At 38.1% G+C, this 17,828-nt stretch overlaps 1 protein-coding gene and 1 long non-coding RNA gene across 3 annotated transcripts; one reads left to right on the top strand and one right to left on the bottom strand.

Annotated features, from left to right (window-relative positions):
- Window positions 1–736: 736 nt before the first annotated feature.
- Window positions 737–17,527, bottom strand: ift22 (intraflagellar transport 22 homolog (Chlamydomonas)). 2 transcript variants are annotated; one of them, XR_013327325.1, is made up of 7 exons: window positions 17,441–17,527; window positions 17,208–17,290; window positions 17,049–17,135; window positions 16,763–16,965; window positions 16,521–16,684; window positions 16,366–16,442; window positions 737–888 (listed from the first exon to the last, which is right to left on the bottom strand). XR_013327325.1 is itself a non-coding variant. In XM_077724007.1 (6 exons), the coding sequence occupies exons 1-5, from the start codon at window positions 17,477–17,479 to the stop codon at window positions 16,536–16,538; spliced, it is 561 nt and encodes a 186-aa protein (XP_077580133.1). In that variant the 5' UTR covers window positions 17,480–17,527; the 3' UTR covers window positions 15,922–16,442; window positions 16,521–16,535. The 2 variants fall into 2 exon arrangements, 1 of the variants encoding a protein (XP_077580133.1); XM_077724007.1 differs by lacking the exon at window positions 737–888 and having other exon boundaries at window positions 15,922–16,442.
- On the top strand, window positions 7,825–15,038 carry LOC144201402 (uncharacterized). The gene is made up of 2 exons (XR_013327326.1): window positions 7,825–8,027; window positions 13,761–15,038. It is a non-coding gene; the product is annotated as an uncharacterized LOC144201402 (long non-coding RNA).
- Window positions 17,528–17,828: the final 301 nt, after the last annotated feature.

Genomic DNA, 17,828 nt, shown 5'->3' with positions numbered 1-17,828 from the left:
ATATAATAAGTAGTATGTAGTAGTACATTTAAGTTGTATGTCTGTTGTTGTATAATAAAGATGCACGTGTAGCTTAAAGTCTTAATTATTATTATTTATAGTCCTCCCGAAATTTGCCGTTAACATATTTTTCTTAATTGCGACTTATGAAATTCTCTAAACACTTTTTTTGTGGCTAATCTCAATAACATTTAACCCTTTGTTTACTTACTTACCTTCCAGCGTTCAAGGTTGTGCTCATTAAAACCAATACTAGCGAGTAAGGCCACAAATAAATAAAATCATAAATTCATCACGTAGGAGTTGACTGCAAAGCAACCATGAAAAAAACCCGTCTTTTCCAATATATGTTTGAGGGTGACTCAAAAATAACCTTGGCGGCGCCCTTGGATTATAAATTTTCTTCCTATTTTTTGTAAATAAAGTCATATTATAAATTCTACATATTGTCGAAAAGTCTACTTTCAATCGCACTGCTAAGTTTGAATCTATAAAAGGGGCATTGTTTTTCAGTCAATCATTTTCCGAACTGTTTATCCTAAAAAGGCTCGCGGGGGGTGCTGGAGCCTACATGCTAGCTCCCCACAGTTCAGCCTCAGAATCAAACCCTCCATTCCCCCACCTCATTTGAATGAATTATTAATCTACTTAATATGATTTCAAACATAATAGGAAATATAACAGCTTTTTAGGGTCATTTCACCATCTTAAGGGTTGAATTTTTATATATTTTTTATTTTTTTGTCACTCTCATGGACATCATATTTTTATATCTAATAATCAATCTCTGTGCAAAAAGTAAATAAATCTTACATATTGTGGCTCATTATTATGAAGATTTGGCTGTTATGTCTTCACAGTGCATTGGTTGTTATGACATTGGGGAACCTACAGGGGGAGACAGAGAACCAACATGTCAATGAATTGATAGTTCAAGGCTTCTTTATTCAGATTGGAAACCATGAAATGCCTTTCCAGATTCAGAAGAACAATAAATAGTTGTTTTTTTGTGGACGTCAAAGTCTGTTAAGATGACATCTCGACGTAAGATGTTCGAGACCGCCAAGGCCACGCCACGCGGCGCCGCTGTTAAACAAAGAGCCGACGGCTAACTTTGGCTGTTCGCAAAGTTGGGGTCAAAGCGGGTAAAAGGGGGGGAAATCGTCGTCATCATCGGCGGAGGCGGGAGAATTGTGGGGGATACAAAGAGGCCTTTCTTTCCACGTGACATCACCACGCGTGCGGGAAACCACGGCGTGGAAGGCCGCCACCGCCAACCGGCACCACCCTTGGCTTTCTTCCCCCTTGGGAAGAAGATCTGGCCATTTTGGGGGACTTGAAAGCAAAGACACGCCGCTATTCTAAAAATAAATGAGCGCCGTGAAAATAGCGGACGCGGCATTTTAGGAGCTGGGCTCGTTGACGGAGACCATCGGGAAAGGGGCGGGGGCTCAACATCGGGAAGACCGCCGACAAGAAATTTAATGCTAGGCTGAGAGCGGCCAATTAAAATGATCAATGCAAATACACACAGCTGCACATTTTCCCCTTAAGAGATCTTGTGTGTGTGTACCGTATTTTCACGACTATAAGGCGCACTTAAAAGTCTTAAATTTTCTCCAAAATAGACAGTGCACCTTATATTCCAGTGCGCCTTATATAAGGAAAAAAAGAAAACCAAAAACCACCATTGTCGGATATTAAAAAAAACACAAATGCCTGGACTGAATACTCAATACTGTTAAATATGCAGATGCCATCTTAGTTTACAAAATCTTCCATCCATCTTCCATAGCTCCTCCCCCACTGCAAGATTTTATACCAAAAAATCCAAAACCTCAACAATGGCTGGCTCTAGAGGTGACTGTGTAGTGAGTGAGTGCTTCATACCTGGAAGTCAATAGCAATTACCGTATTTTCACCACTATAAGGCGCACTTTTGAGTCTTCAATTTCCTCCAAAATATACAGTGCGCCTTATAATACAGTTCGCCTTATAATACAGTGCGCCTTATATATGGAAAAAATGTCATTCATTGAGGGTGCGCCTTATAATGCGGTGCGCCTTTTAATGCGGTGCGCCTTATAGTGGTGAAAATACGGTACATGTGTATGTGTGTGTGTTTAAATATTTACTTATTTAATTATTTACTTATTTATTATTTTACTTATTTATTTACTATTTTATTCATTCATTTAATTCAGCTATTAATGACCTATTTATTTATGTCTAAAATGTCTTTTGCTGTGTCTGTATTCTCACCCCATGCTACTGTGACAATGAAATTTCCCGAATACCAGATGAATAAAGTTATCTAACCTAATATGAAGTATAGTTCACAACATGGTTTTTTTGCCTGTCACTACGTAAGGGCCATCCAAGGTTGCCACGGTAACCCTGGGCCTCATTGATTGCCTACTTATCCTTCAAAACTATCTCCAAGGCCACACTATTTCATTTGTACAAAAATCATTCAAAAGATGGACATTGAAGCGTTACGGATGACATTTATGAGAAAAAAAAACAAATATTTTTGAAATAGCAGGAAAGAAAGCTCGAAGTCCTTAACCTTGAAGAAAAAAAAAAAATAACATAGCTAGCGGCTGAGTCACTCCGGGCACACCCCGAAGCACACCTAGTCGTCACTCAACCGGTTTTACGTTTTAAGCACTCCGGGATTTGCAAAGTACGAATTAACGTCACTCTGCGCGTTAAAAATATACCTGGAACGCATATGTCAATGAGTTCAAAATCCGTCATCAACACGGACTCACGTAAATTGTGTGTCGAAAGTAGCCCGCTAGGGAGTCCCATTGGTTTTTTTCTACCTAACAGGCAATTTGTAGCGCTAACATAGCATACGTGCTTTCATTTTTTTTTGACAAAGGGCAAAAACAGATGTTTACGAGTTGCTTGATTTCCTATCAGCAATCAGATTGGGTGTTTGGCCCCCCGCTGTCCAAACGGCGCCTTCAATCATAGCCAATGAGATCACGGGAAATCTTGAAATGCATGAAAAGCAATAGGAAATCAGCAGGAATGGTAAGAAAAGAAATCCTTCAAAATCAGTCGGAAAAGTATTATTTCTGGACATCCAATGGGATTTTCTGCTTCAAATTTCCAGCTCCTAACTTTAGTTTTCTTTTCTATAAAGGCTGGCTTGTTTTTTCAGGTCTGTGTACTTATTATGAGCCATAAAATACGACGATGAAACTCAGAATTGTGAAAAAAACTATAAAAAAATTAAAAATTGTTGTTTTTTTTACTTCCCAAACATCAATTGAACATTTTTGAAAGAAAAGATGCTGTTTTAGTTTCTATGTTCTTGATTATTTTGTAAAAACAATACTTTTAACATTAAATATGGAGTTTTAATTATGTCAGTATTCCATAATCTGATCATTGTATTGTATTTTTGGATATCCAATGGGATTTTCCGCTTCAAATTTTCTGCTCATACTTTAGTTTTTATTTCTTAATAGGACGCCATGTTTTTTCAGGTCTGTGTACTCATTATGAGCCATAAAATACGACGATGGAACTCAGAATTGTGAAAAAAAACTATAAAGAAATTAAAAATTGTTGTTTTTTTAACTTCCCAAACATCAATTGAACATTTTTGAAAGAAAAGATGGTGTTTTAAATTCTACGTTCTTGATTATTTTCAAAAAACAATACTTTTAACATTAAATATGAAGTCTTAATCATCTCAATATTCCATAAATCGATCATCATATTGTTTTTAATTCGTATTTAACTCCAAACTTAGTTACAAATGTGGTTGTGGTTGATCAAAACAACCTTTTCCATACATTGTGTCCATAAATTTTTGGTGCAATGTGTTCTCACTCAACGCTGGTCTATATTTTATTGGCCTCTCCATACATACCCAAAGTTTTTACTGGTGAATCTGGAACATATTTGCTTCAATAAAAAGCGAGTTTACAATAAAGCCAAAGGTTTTTTTGTTTCTTGCAACCGTATTTGTTCAAAAAGTGTCCTTTTGCGGACATTTTTTTTGGAGTCTAGTGTATCTTTCTAGTGTTTTTTCCCGAGTTCACCGACGAGGTCTCGTTTTCGCACTTGGAGCGACGCGTCCGTCCATCTTTGAAATTCAAGCCGTGTGTCTCGGGGTCGGCCGAGGTAGATCTTTAGCTGGAGGGGGTGCTTGAGTGCGTGGGTGCGTGTTTTCCAGACAATCTGGTCGCCATGAGACTTTCAAATAGACAGTCAAGACCAGATGGGAGAAGGTTTGGACTAAAAAATGTTGCTTTACACGAGAGGAAACAAGCGAGGATTTGCTAGCCAAAATGTGGCTGACGTTGGGAACATGTGTATTTAATACTTGAGAAAATTATGCCTAGGTGTGCAATATCTTAGATTTTGCAATATTTTAGAATGACCTTGACTTTTTAAATGACTTATTTATGTTTTCATAGGAAAATACGCACTTTATGGAGTAGCAAGACTAATTTTGTTATACGCGGATGTTGTATAATGACAATAAAGGATTTTGATTTGGATTGATTATTTGGGATTTTTTTTTGTTTTCAGTAGCAAGACAGACATAGAAGAAATTGTAGACCTAGGTAAAAAAAATATGTATAAAAAAATATATTTAAAAAATATATGGGCTCCAGCACCCCCCGCGAACCTAATGAGGATAAAGTGTTTCGGAAATGAGATAAATAAACACAAACAAATATATAAATAAATGAATAAATACATAAATGAATAAATAAATTAATAGATGCATAAATAAATAAATGAAATTAATTAAATATATAAGGCACCCTGGAGTATAAGTTCATTTTTGTGGGGCAGTTTTGTAATTTAATAGAAACCAAGAACAAACATTATAGGTTAAAGTTATAGTAAAATAGGCACCTGTTATATATAAAACATTTTTTTTTAATTTGCATAACTAAAACACAACATAAGGGGTGGAAAAACATATATAAGTCGCACCCGAGTATAAGACGAAGGCAAGCTAAATTGCGCAAATGCGACTTACAGTGTGGAAAATATGGTATTAAATAAAAAAAGTGTTATTGACTTTTACGGGGTCAGCCGCCTTGGCTGAAACAGTTTGGAGTGTTAACGTACGTATTGTGTGCGAGATGAGATGCCCCCGAGGTCCGTCGGCTTCGTGACTCACCATTCAAACCTTTGTGCTTGTCACAGAAAGGAGAGAAAGGAGAAAGGAAATGGGAGCCAGATGCCAGCCACCAGCATGTGTGTGTGTGGGTGTGTGTGGGTGTGCGGATATGTTTGTGTATGTTTTCCAATCAGGCTTCAGGTGGGATTTGAGTGATTTCCCAGTGCCGCCTTTGCGTCAAACTGCGCTCAATGTGTTTAGCATGCCTCACGTGTGTCAAAACAGGATAACAAAATGGGCCCTGACGTTCCCACTTTGTTTTGATAGCGCTGCCGTGACAACAGTCAAAAGAAATCCAATACAAGGGTTAAAAACGACAACAAAAAGCTTTAAAAATCAATGCCAGCAAATAAAATGGCGGGTGGGGTTTTTTGGGTCTATGTTTTTTGTCATTTTAAGGTACTTAAAGGTCATTTTCTGTACTTTTTAAGTCATTTTCTATTGTTTGTGAGGAATTTCTGGTTTGTTTGTCAATTTTGGGCTATTTCCTGTTGGTTTTGAGGCATTTTTAGCTTCCTGGTTAACTATTGGTGGCTCCGTTTTGATGCAAAAAAAGAATATGACTGGACAAGAGTGTGGGAATGCATCGACTGTTTTTTTGAAGACGAGTTGTGACATTTTGGAACAAAGAGGCCGCTTATTTGAGGCCTTCTTTCGAGGATAGGCCAAAAAGTGCAAATCTAACGCCCACGTTGGGTGGGGTCAAGGGTCATTGCCAAATGACTCATTCAGATACACTTGGGGACACCGGAAATTTTAAACACGCAAACGCTATACTATGAATATGCTAATGGTGTCTATCACAGTTGAAGGTTTTAGCCGTTTTGGGGTCGAGGGTTTGATCCCGGGTGGGTCCTCACTGGCATGTTGTCCCTGAGATTGTGTGGGTTTTCTCTGGGATCCCGTTTTTTTTCCCCACATGCTAAAAAAATGCTAGGCTAGCTGGTTGAACACCCGAAATTGGGTACCACGTCAATGTAGTACATTTTGGCATCCCTTTTGATGCAGTAAACAACTTAACTCAAAACATCCTGAAAGAGATTTGCCGCCGGACATGATTTGGGTCAAGATGCGCTTTTGTGGATTTTGTTGGATTTTTGTTGCTCTCAATTGTTGCCAAGCAACGTAACATTTGTTCACAAACAGCCATTATTAGACAAACATTGGCCAGATTGGTCATTTTCCAAATACCTCCAGGTTTGTTTTTTTACAGTGGAACTCTGATTGCATGTTTACTAATGATGGAATCGGAAACTCTGCTTGTTTACAGCGACATTTTGATGATGATTTATGATTTTTTTAAATGCTAAATATGCCAGAATCAGTTTTTTGAGACATTTAAAGACACTTTTGGGGGGGTTTTCCAAAAAATTAATTCCAAATAACCTCACTTTGATTAAAGCACGCATTGATATTTCCCAATTAGCAAATTGCTAATGCTAATTCATTGTTTATCAAATACAGTAAGTACTTCATTAATAAAATACTTGTCCTGAATAAGAGAGAAAAGCAAGGCTTTACAAAATAACTAACAAACAAAGTATTTGACATTAAAAGTAAAAATACCTGAGATTTTTTTAACTAGGTCTACATTGTCTTGTGTCTTATCCTAATACGGGATGAAATAAAGTTCTAATCTAATCTAATATTACCATGGTAGCCCACAATATTGAATTTTGAAAGCTAACATTACCAAATCTGAATCTCGAGGTTGAGTTGCTACTTTGTTTTTCTTCTTCTGTGGTTTCTCACTAGCCTCTTACTACAAAATTCCATCTTAAATTCTGTAAAAAAAACATTAATCCGTAATCCCAGGTGTTAATTCCACACACATTCCCTTTAATTGCAGTCAAATTTAAACAAAACGACTACACCAAGCATAGCATCTCCTGTGTGTAAACGTCCTTAACAAGCGCTAGCTAACTTACTCCCCCTTTTAGCCGCTAGCAATCTGCCGTAATTCAAGTAGCGAGTCAAGTTACAAAGCAAAGTAATGCATTATGACTGGAAAATACCCTTCAGATGATAGACGGCTAACCAGTTAGCCCTGAAGGGAGCCAAATAGAAGGCTTTTGATGCATTGTTAAGACCCCAAAAGATGAAAGAGACCACCAGAGTTAAATTCCATCTCCGGCGGGAATGGAATAGATGTGGCGGCGGTTCAGTTCGGGGATCGCTCGCGTGCGTTTAACGGCAAACAGATGTCGCCATACTGTATGATTAGCGCGCGGTAGCGTGAGGCAGACAGGAAAAGCGGTGGCGGCAGCTGCGAGCCATCAAATGCTAGGCGACGACTTAAAAAAAAACCCACGCACACACCAACCCACGCACGCACGAATGCGACCGGATGTATGCTGGCGGAGGAGTGTGTTTATACGTGCGTGCCGAGTCGCTAACCCGCACAAACACGGTCACAGTCGTGTCTTTTATCGTGGTGGCCATCTTGTCGTGTTTAGCCCACCGTCTCGAAAAGTAAACATTAGCGAGGCCTTGAAAAGTTTCCTCCGTCCGTCACTCCTCCGTGGGTTTTTTTGGGGGGGGGAGAAATGTAGCTTCCTGCCCCGCGTTTTTCCTCCCTCCGTGTGGCTCAATGTGGGTGTGGTTTTGAGTTTTTAGTCGTTTTTTTTCCCCGTCTTCTAACCCAGACAAACTTGTGTGTAGCAAGTAGTCCACACCCTTTGACTTAAAGAGCAGCCCCAGGGGGGAAGGTGGAGTAATAACCCCTCCCCGAAAAAAAGCCGGAGTCGGGGAACGTCGCGGTAAAAAGCTTCTGTTGCTTCAACGCGGGTTTGGTGTGTATGTGCGGGTTGTCTTCTTTTTAGGGGGATTTTCTGGTCAAGTTGGAGAAATGAACAAAGTTTTGGAAAAGGTGAGCAAAGTTTGTGGGTACTTTTGGGATTTCGTGGGAAGAATGTCAATGCGGCTTTTGTGTGGGAAAGTGTGAGTGTAAAATCTATTTTAATGGGATTTTATAGAAATGAAACCATTTGGCGTTTCAAGCCAGGTGACCTTGACGGACCTTGTATTGATTTTTTTGGGGATGGTTGAAATGATGGGTTGGATCTTTCCATGCACTTGCGTAGGTTTGTTTGGGTGTTGTGGATTGAAAAGGTTGTTCGTGTGAGTACATTTGATTGGAGGATTGATTTTGTTCACTATGATGACCTGGTGTTTGGGTCTTGAAGTGGCTCTGGTTGGTTTTGGAAAAAAATATACGGGTAGATGGATACGTTATAGGTTAGGTGGGAAAGTGGTTAGGGCATCTGGCTCGCAGTCTGGCTTTTGAATTGATTACTAGGACATCGGGATGGAGTTAAAACTGGATGTTTGTTTGTATGTGACTGGTTAATAATGCGTAATACCCGAATAATGGCCAAAAACCAAGGGCAATTTAAGACAATGCAGTTTGTGATTGTGATTTCAGTTCCTGGATAGTTCGCTTTGGGGTACTACAAACTCCAAATACAAATGTTAGTATAACTCAAAACTGTAAAATTGCTCAGTGTGAACATGAGTATCAATGTTTATAAAGTACTTAGTACTCTAGGATAAAACTTGGAAGGAAATAGTTCAGTTTCTACAGGTTAAAAAGTACTACTGTGTTTTCCCGACTATAAGGCGCACCACATTCTAAGGCGCAGCGTCAATGAATGACACATTTTAATTTTTTTTTCAATATATGAAGCACACTGGATTATAAGTCGCCCTGTCTATTTTGGAGAAAATGTAAGACTTTTAAGTGCGCCTTATAGTCGTGAAAATACGGTAAATCTGAGTAAATGGGGTGTTTTGTCAAACGAAACAAGTTAGCGCTTTGACAGGAGAACATTAAGCGATCCGGTTTGATGCCGCTTTTGACGATCGAGGCTGTAAATTATTGAATAGATGTTTTTTGACGCGTACACAATGGTTGTCTGGGATTTTTCAAAGACAAGTGCCGAAAAAAAAACCTTCAAACTGACACAATCCAGGCAGCGATTTAGTGAAAAAAAAACACATTTCACCTGTCTTAGTCAATACAACACGTGAGAGCAGAGTTGAAACAGATTTGGCCAAAAAAAAAACACAAGTAAAAATAACTCAAGTTGCCTTTAGAAGAGTGAAAGATTGGCAGTTTCAGTTACTAAATCGAGGCTTCTTCAATGGACTTTTTGTGTTATACTCGTTAATTTGCCTTAAGCATTGTACACATGGTGACAAAAATCGACTTGATGGATTGGACGGCGCAAAAAAAACTTGTTTACAGTGGTACTTTGAGATATTAGCTTACTTTTTGCATGGCAACACGCTCGTAACATAACATAAACATATTTAAATGAACTTGGATTATGATGCACACCCTAAAAAGTAAGTTTCATCTAACTTTACACTAAATTTGATGCTAATTTTGCTTGATATTTTACTACCTTTCTTCTGGCTCTATTGGCCCCGCCTCCAATCTGAGTTTCAAATGCAACCTATCCAGGGTTGTTTGCTTATGTCTTTCCATTCAAATATTCCCAAAATTATCAAAAATTTGTCTCGTATCTCAAGATAAATATTTTCCCAAAAATTTTACTCGTATCTCAAATTTCTCGTATGTCGGGCCACTCTTATGTCAAAGTACTATTGTATTTCCAACCAAGTTTTTACATTATGAACAATATATTATGAACAAGAGAATAACAAAAAAACATAAATAAATGCCAATTCATGTTGTCTGCACGTACTAAAACACTGCGCCCCTTAGCGGATAATACAAGAACTACACATTTTAAAGAAAACTCTTTTTTTATATATATATATAATACAGCTTTCTTCCCCGGGCCGTACCAAACCACAAGACGGGCCGGATCCGGCCCGCGGGCCGTATGTTTGACACCCCTGCTCTATCCACTCTTAAGGACATTTTTGAACATGTCACTTTCCTTCAGTACGATGAAAGGCATATGTATGTTTTGGTTAATTTATACTTCTCTTTACTATAAAGTTTTTTTCGAGCGCACAAAGCTATAATTTGCATTTTTTTTTTAAATCTATAACTCATCCAAGTTCTCCGAGGTCGCTTGAAATGGCTTTAAAGTTCCCCAGTGACGTGTTAAGCGTGAAATAAAGTAAAGGATGGCTTTGTTGTTTTTTGTTTTTTTAACTCGACTGCCGGGAAGCGGCTGTCAGTGACGACGAGTTCCTGCAGAAGTCGTTGGACGGCAGAGCCAAAACCTCAAGGCGATTATTTCAGTCCGGGGGAAATGAAAACCATGGGCCTGCCTTGTAATAATGCTCATTTAAAGCTTTCTCAATGGCTTTTGATGCCGTGCGGGAAGATTGGACACTGATTGGACACGTTTTGACGAGAAGAAAGCCATGGAAGCTGTGTTCAATCATGATATCATCATGTTCCGTTTGGACTGGTGGAATATCGCTTGACAATAGCCAGTTTGTTAAATCTGGAGTGACATCATTTAGATATAATTTAAAAAAAAATGTTCAATGGAAAACGCAGGGGAATTTTTTTTTGTCCCCAAAAAAAAATAAACCCATAAACATTGAATTGAATGCGTTTATTGTCATTAAAATAGTATAATAATATTTCAAGATTCACTATAAAGTACACAAATAACAACAAAGAAATAGATAAATATTAATAAAAATAAATAATCAATGAATACGTAGTCAACATAATAAGTAGTTGACTATTACTTATTATGTTGAGTACTTAGTCATTGATGATTTATTTTTTTTATTATCTATAATATAGATAGTCAATATAATAAAAAATATAAGTAGTCAATATTAATAAGTCATACCTGTCAACTTATATATTTTTCCTTTATTGTAGACGTTTTTTGATCATTTCAAATTGCGTATGCCGTATAAAAACTTTGTATGGGATTTTTTAAGATTGTTTTTTGTGAAAAACGATCTGGTTTCGGCCATTTTGGCTCTAATCCATTATTGGTAGCAGAACAAAACGTCATTGCCGACTGCTAATAGTCAGCTTTAAACTTGATATTCACATTTCTTCCCTTCTTACTACATACCGTGTCAGCAAGCAATGTACCCAGACCGTCAAACTGTCAGCGTCGTATAGCAACATCTACAGAATCTTGAATTTAGTGCCTACTGATTGGGAGAAAATTTTAAGACTTTTTAGTGCACCCTATGTGAGTAAATATGTGCCGCCTTGCCTTTGTATGGGTTTTGATCGCTAATAAGGGGAGCAATTAGCCAAGGTTGTCAGGTATGATAAATGGTTACATAAGTATGCGAGTACAAAAGTGACTAAAGTGGTTAGCAGTACAAGATACGTCTTGTTTAGGCCTTTTTAGGTAAAGAACTTCAGTTGACGACTCTGTCCTTGAGTCTGTTTGTCTTGGCTGTTATGGTCCTGTAGCTGTAATGGTGGAAGCCCAGGATTGTATCGTCTATTCTGGATAATTTGGCCTACCTTAAAATTCTCCAGATCAGCATTTTGCTGGCGGTTGACTACGAGACGATGAATATGTAGTACAAATTCATCATGAAGCAAGTATAATCTTTCTTTTTGCCTAAAGTGACTGAGACTGCACTCTTGCTACAATATATATTTTATGAACGGCAGTGCCTCCGACTGCATTTGAATAATTTTACACCTCATTACACGGCAACTTTTTAACGAGTGGACGTGGTTCGAAAGCATTTTGTTCTGTTTTTGATCAGTCTGTTCATTTTTTGTGGGAAAAAAAAGATCTAATGTACAAGTTATGTTTACAACAGAGTTCTTTTGCCAAGACAGTGACACAACCAAAATATTTATAGACACTATATAACATTGGCCCGAATACAAGACGGTGTTTTTTTTGCATTGACATAAGACTGAAAAGTGGTCGGTCTCATATTTCGCCAGATTTTTAGCAATATGATTGCACTTTAGTTTACATTCTAAATGATTAGATATTAAGAGATTTTGCATGATTTGAATGAGGCAAAAATAACATGTTTTTTCTCATATATTGTTAATGTCAATTATTTCACATTTGAATTTGTTATTCAAAAAGTATTTTTTCAAACTTTTCAAAAAGGACATTTTTTTGCTGGGATACGACCGTTTGCAAAACCGGGAGAATTTTTCGGCATGTTGCCGACTTCCAAAAGATGATTCATTCTTCACCAATAAACTGCCGTGGAACAAAACGACACCCGGTCGCACTCGTTTTTCGTTGCGACGCCTCTCCACGCCGTTCCTCGTAAATTTACGGCGCTCCCTGACTTGATTAACTTTCACAAGTGCTGACTTGCACTTGAAAACGGCGGTGGAAAAAAAATAACAAATGGCTCTTTGGTCACACCCTTGGTTCTAATATGGTGTCTTTTACAGTCGTACTTCTACTTACGAAATGAATTGGCCATTGGAATTTGGGGGATTTCGTAACTTGGATATTTTTCATATCTCGAGTCACTCATTTGCATATAAAAATCTTCGTAACCTGAAACGTTCGTAACTAGGGGCATTCGTAAGTAGAGGTATGACTGTAATAATGAGGCTAGCCTGAAGACTTTCAAGCTTGTCAGCAGCTCCTCTTTTGCCTCTTTGAAGGCTACAAGGCAAGGCTTTTCTCTTGTGATCATCGCGTGATTTGGACAGCCTACACAAGACTTTTATGGCAGCGTGCCAAGAGCGCATATGATCAGTCTGGACCTTCCACCATTTTTGTCCTGGTCTGACCTTCTGGCTATTCGTAACCTTTAACATCGTATGCATCGTTCTTCGACTTTTCCATGGCCGTGTGGGACTTTAAGCACATAATATAGTATAATAACCCTTTGACTGCCCAAAGCACATTTATCTAAGTACTGATTAATATCTAAGTACTGTTTAATATCTAAGTAGTTTAATATCTAAATACGTACTGTTGAAACCAGCTCTCAAAATTATATTCATGAGAGAGTTTAATATCTAAATATCTACTGTTTTCAACAGTACTTAGATATTAAAAAGTACTTAGATACTAAACTCTCTCTTAGATATAAAACTCTCATGAATATAATTTTGAGAGCTGGTATTTAGATATTAAACTACTTGGATATTAAACAGTACTTGGATATTAATCAGTGCTTAGATAAATGTGCTTTCAGCGACCAAAAGACCGGCGACCAAACGTCCGAGCACCAAAAAAATAGTACAATGGGGGTTTAAAAGTCCAAAATAATATTAAATAGAAAAAACAAAAAACATATGGCAGTTATTTAGTAATTTCAGCAGTTCTTGGAACCGATCTACCGGCTTAAACGAGGTATTACTGGAAATAAGTTTGGCTTATTTTTAAAGTTAGTCCAACGCAAAAGGGTACGCCAACTGTAAAGGTCACATTTTTTTCAGAGGCTAACCTTTAGCAAACCTGGTACTCCATTCACTGTAAAGTAGAGTCATCATTCATACAGTTAACGTCGTTGTGCTTGTACAGGTGTGGAGGTGTGGTCAATGTGTGTGTGTGTGTGTGAGTCAACATTTCAAAGGGTGTGCTGTAATGAGCGAGTGATGAGATGATCTGCCAAACCAACATTCATTGCAGCCTTGGTTGGATAAACCGCCTCATTTTTTTTCTTGTTTGTTTATGTTTTTTTTCTCTCCCCGACATATCAGGTGTGGACGACGGATGGACTTTCCAGAAAACCGTGCACGGAGGAGGGCAGTTTAGTCGGAGGGATTCCTGGCAGAGTGATTTGGTTTTTCATGTCATGTAAAATCACATTGCCAGGGATTTCCAACCGGTTTGAACTGAAACGACTGCAAGCCTGACGAGGAAGGAACGCGCTCAGCTGGGGCGTTATTTGGTACACCTGCCTAGTTTGACATCCAAAGAAAAGCGACTTTATCAAGGATATTTGGGGGATTATTTTTTTTTAAATATACACATTTATATTATATTGTATGAGTTAAGAACTGTATGGGAAATAATGCTTTATTTTAGGGGTTCATTGTAGTTCAAGTTTTATGTTTAGCCTCAACTACACTGTTGTATTTGTCAGATATTTGTAAAAAAGATGACATTTTGGAACACAATAATTCCTGGTCACCCATATTATGACTACTAGGAAGCGCAAGAAAGGGGAGTGGCTTCTGGTTATGAGTCTGAGCATGGATTTTAACACTTTTATGAACAAAATTATTAATATTTTTAAATATTTAATAGCAGAAAAAAATTACAAGAGCTCAATTCATGATAATTGAGGGAAGACTATGTACGAAATTCCTAAAAAAAACCCACACAATTTCAAGCATCATTTGAACAGCTGCTAACAGAATTTGTCACCTTAATTTTTGCTGTTTTTAATTTTTTTGTATATATCTGCTCATAGCTAGCCAATCAACTTTGGAGTGGCATGTTTTTCTATCCCCAGGCTAAGGGCTATGCTAGCCCTCCCCCGTTTTATACCATCTAAGTCTCCCGAGCTATATCTTAACGAGCCCGTTGATGAACAAATTACATCTTAATCTTCAAACTCGACGCCGTATGGTAAGTTTGGCCGAGGCGCAGGACTTAGCTCGCTCCGTGAACAGTTCAGTAAAAATGCCTGTGTTCACAGTGGCTAAGTTCCGCTCCTTGCGAGAATTCCCCACGTTTTGAAGCGCCGATGTTGTAACAGCTGCTGGGAGTCAACGTAGGATTAGCCATGATCAAGTTATGCGCTATGCCGCCCGGTCATTAAACACCCAAAAGCAAAAGGCAGGAAATATGAAAGAGTGCTTTTCATTGCAATAACAACGCGTTGATACCTACATCCCGTTTCATTAGGCACATCTGTTCACTTTTCCCAACTGTGAGATGATAATGCTAACTATTAGCATGAATGTGACTGAATGGTTGTCTACCATTGCAATAAAAGTTCATAGCAACTTCATTTTTCCCTCCAAAGTTTGTGACAACACTTGTAATTACATTTTATAAAACTCAGTTTGGTAAAAAAAATAATAATAATAATAATAAAAACTACAACTTCAACCTCCCTATTATTAGTGAAGTGGTACCTAATGATATGGCCTGGTATGGATTGAATGTCCTATCTCATTTTCTGAAGTACTTTATCCTCACTAGGGTCACAGGGGGTGCTGTAGCCCATCTCAGCTGACTTCGGGCAGGAGGCGGGGTACACCCTGAATTGGTGGCCAGCCAATCACAGGCCAGATAGAGACCAACTGTCAATTACTTGTTGCTATGGGAAATTTAGTGCTCAATTAGCCTAGCATGCATGTTTTTGGAATGTGGGGTGGGAAACCAGAGTACCCAGAGAAAACCCACACAGGCCCGGGAAGAATATGCAAACTCCACACAAGTAGACCGACGTGGATTTGAACCCAGATCCTCCACTGGATTGATTGTATGCATGTTATTTTTCACGAAAATGATCTCCTTACTGGCTCCATAATAAAATCTTGTTAACGTTGTATGAGGAAGACTTTTAAAGAATGGTGGGGGGCACTGGGAGGGCTTACTCACACACAGGAAGGAAATACAGGAAATGTCTCATCGGGGTGAAAACAAGTAGCGATGTAATTGTGAACTTTGAGCGCAATTACTGTTTGGGTGGCCAACAACGGAAGCTGGATCCTTGTGTGTGTATTTGTGTGTGTGTGTGTGTGTGTGTGTGTGTGTGTGTGTGTGTGTTGTTACTTTAAACGGAAGGATTGAAGAATCCCGCTTTGACCGCAACACTGCAAGTAAACTATTATGTAACAGATCTATCAAGAAGACAATCAAAGTCTCCAAAAATGCGGGAGTTGATTTGAAGTAAAAATTGTTGCAAACAGAAAATTATAAAAGATATATTTGACAAAAATTAGAGGAAATATTTACAATGATAACGATGTAAGCCAAAGTATAATGTGTTGGAAAATTAAGCTTATGAAACATCCAGATACAAAATTACAGAGGTATTAAGAAAAAATAGTAAGTAAATACGAAACAAAACGTATGCAAACATTAGGACATCTTTTTTCACTATTTTTGAACTGAAAGCTAACTCACCTGCTACAAATATTTAATATTTTATCTTGTAGTAAAATTATCTAATGTAAACAATTGCACTCAACAGAAAAAAATGTTCACAAATGTAAAAATATGTGATTATCTAATTTTTGTCAATAGTTTTGATATTTTAATAAATAATACATTTATGTTTGTATTGTTTGTGTTTTGTGGATTAAATATGTTGCTATTTCCAATTTGTTGAAGGCATTACTCACGTACAAGTAGGTCAATTGGTGGTATTATTACGGCATTGTGGAATCCAGAAATGTAGAAAGTGAAATGAAATTGGGCACCATCTGCAGGTCCAAAGGTGCATTACAAGATTAGTGTCCATTTTATATTGCTTTGGCGATATATAATCATAAAAAAACTACCTAGAATTTTAGCTGCTACGTTATGATGGACATCTCCTCTTGCTCCCGGCATTCCGAAAGTGTATTTACGACTTTTCCCAAGTATCTGCAAAAAGCTCTCCTCAGGTCCTCAGGTTCTTCCTCCATTTCAGAATGTACAAGTGTGAGCTTGTTTAGCTGCGAGGCTATGATAAAAATGAAATATGAAGTCTAGTTTGTCATATAAAAAGGTTTAAATGTTTTTTTAAAAGAATAAGAATCACCTAAAGGGAGTCGACCTTCTTCTATTGCGCTGCCGGGTTTGTGGTGAGCGATGAGGAGACATTGGCTATCTTGCAAGACCTGCGAGGCGATGAACATGGAATGCCAGGTCTCGATTTCTTTTAGGTGACTGGGAACGTCAGGATTAAAAACGATGACCACACCGCCGCAGTCTTTAGTGAGCGCGGGCCAGCATGACTCAAACCTGGAATCAAAAGGGAGATAGTTAAATGCATGTGCATGCCAAAATGAAGTGGATTTTATTATGTTTTTCTTCATCAAACCCACTTGAAGTCCCCGGAACAATCCCAAAGTTCCACTTCACATGACTTCACGTCACCACAGCCATCCAGTTGTGATTCAAATTCCAGTATCCTGCAAGAAACATCATATTATTTCGTACTTTATTTATTGTTGTCGTATTTACAATTGTCCTGTAATTTATACCTGACTCCTTGTGTAGGTCTGTATTCACCTCCCACATTTTCTGTTGCGTCCGAAAGAAAGTTTGCTAGCACGGTTTTCCCACTCTGAAATAGTAGGTATGTATTACAATCAAATAAATGTAATAGGAACACTACAAGAACGGTAAACATTCAAGTGCTGAATCGCCATTTTGTCTTTTAGTCCTCTCACTACTAACAGCTATGCTACACGGTTACAAGTGTGCAATTACTTACCTCATTTGGACCAATTAGGAGTATTTTTGCTTTAAACATTGTCGTCTTGAAGTTCTAACACTGGTAGCAAACAAGATAACTGAGAGTCGAACCATAAATACGCGTGTGCGAGTACTTTTAAAGCGGGTGAGCAGTCTAAATATGAATATGAAAACGCACTTTTAATCTTCGTGTGGTTTTCTGTTAGCTAAACGTGAAACTATCAACATCCGGTTAGTCTCTATGGTTGCTGCCAATGGCTGGTTAGCTCAAAATTCATTGGCTATTGAAAAACGTGTTCCCTAGGAAACCGCCTACTTTAACTTCAATGTAGCGAATCAATGGCGAGAGTGGGTTGTTAGGTCAGATCAACACTAGCCAATCAGCATTCAATGAGCGCGAATAAGGG

Source organism: Stigmatopora nigra, chromosome 9 (assembly GCF_051989575.1).
Source record: "Stigmatopora nigra isolate UIUO_SnigA chromosome 9, RoL_Snig_1.1, whole genome shotgun sequence".
NCBI classification, from domain to species: domain Eukaryota; kingdom Metazoa; phylum Chordata; class Actinopteri; order Syngnathiformes; family Syngnathidae; genus Stigmatopora; species Stigmatopora nigra.
Note: the sequence above shows the minus strand (reverse complement) of the source record. Positions and strands in the feature narration are given on the sequence as shown.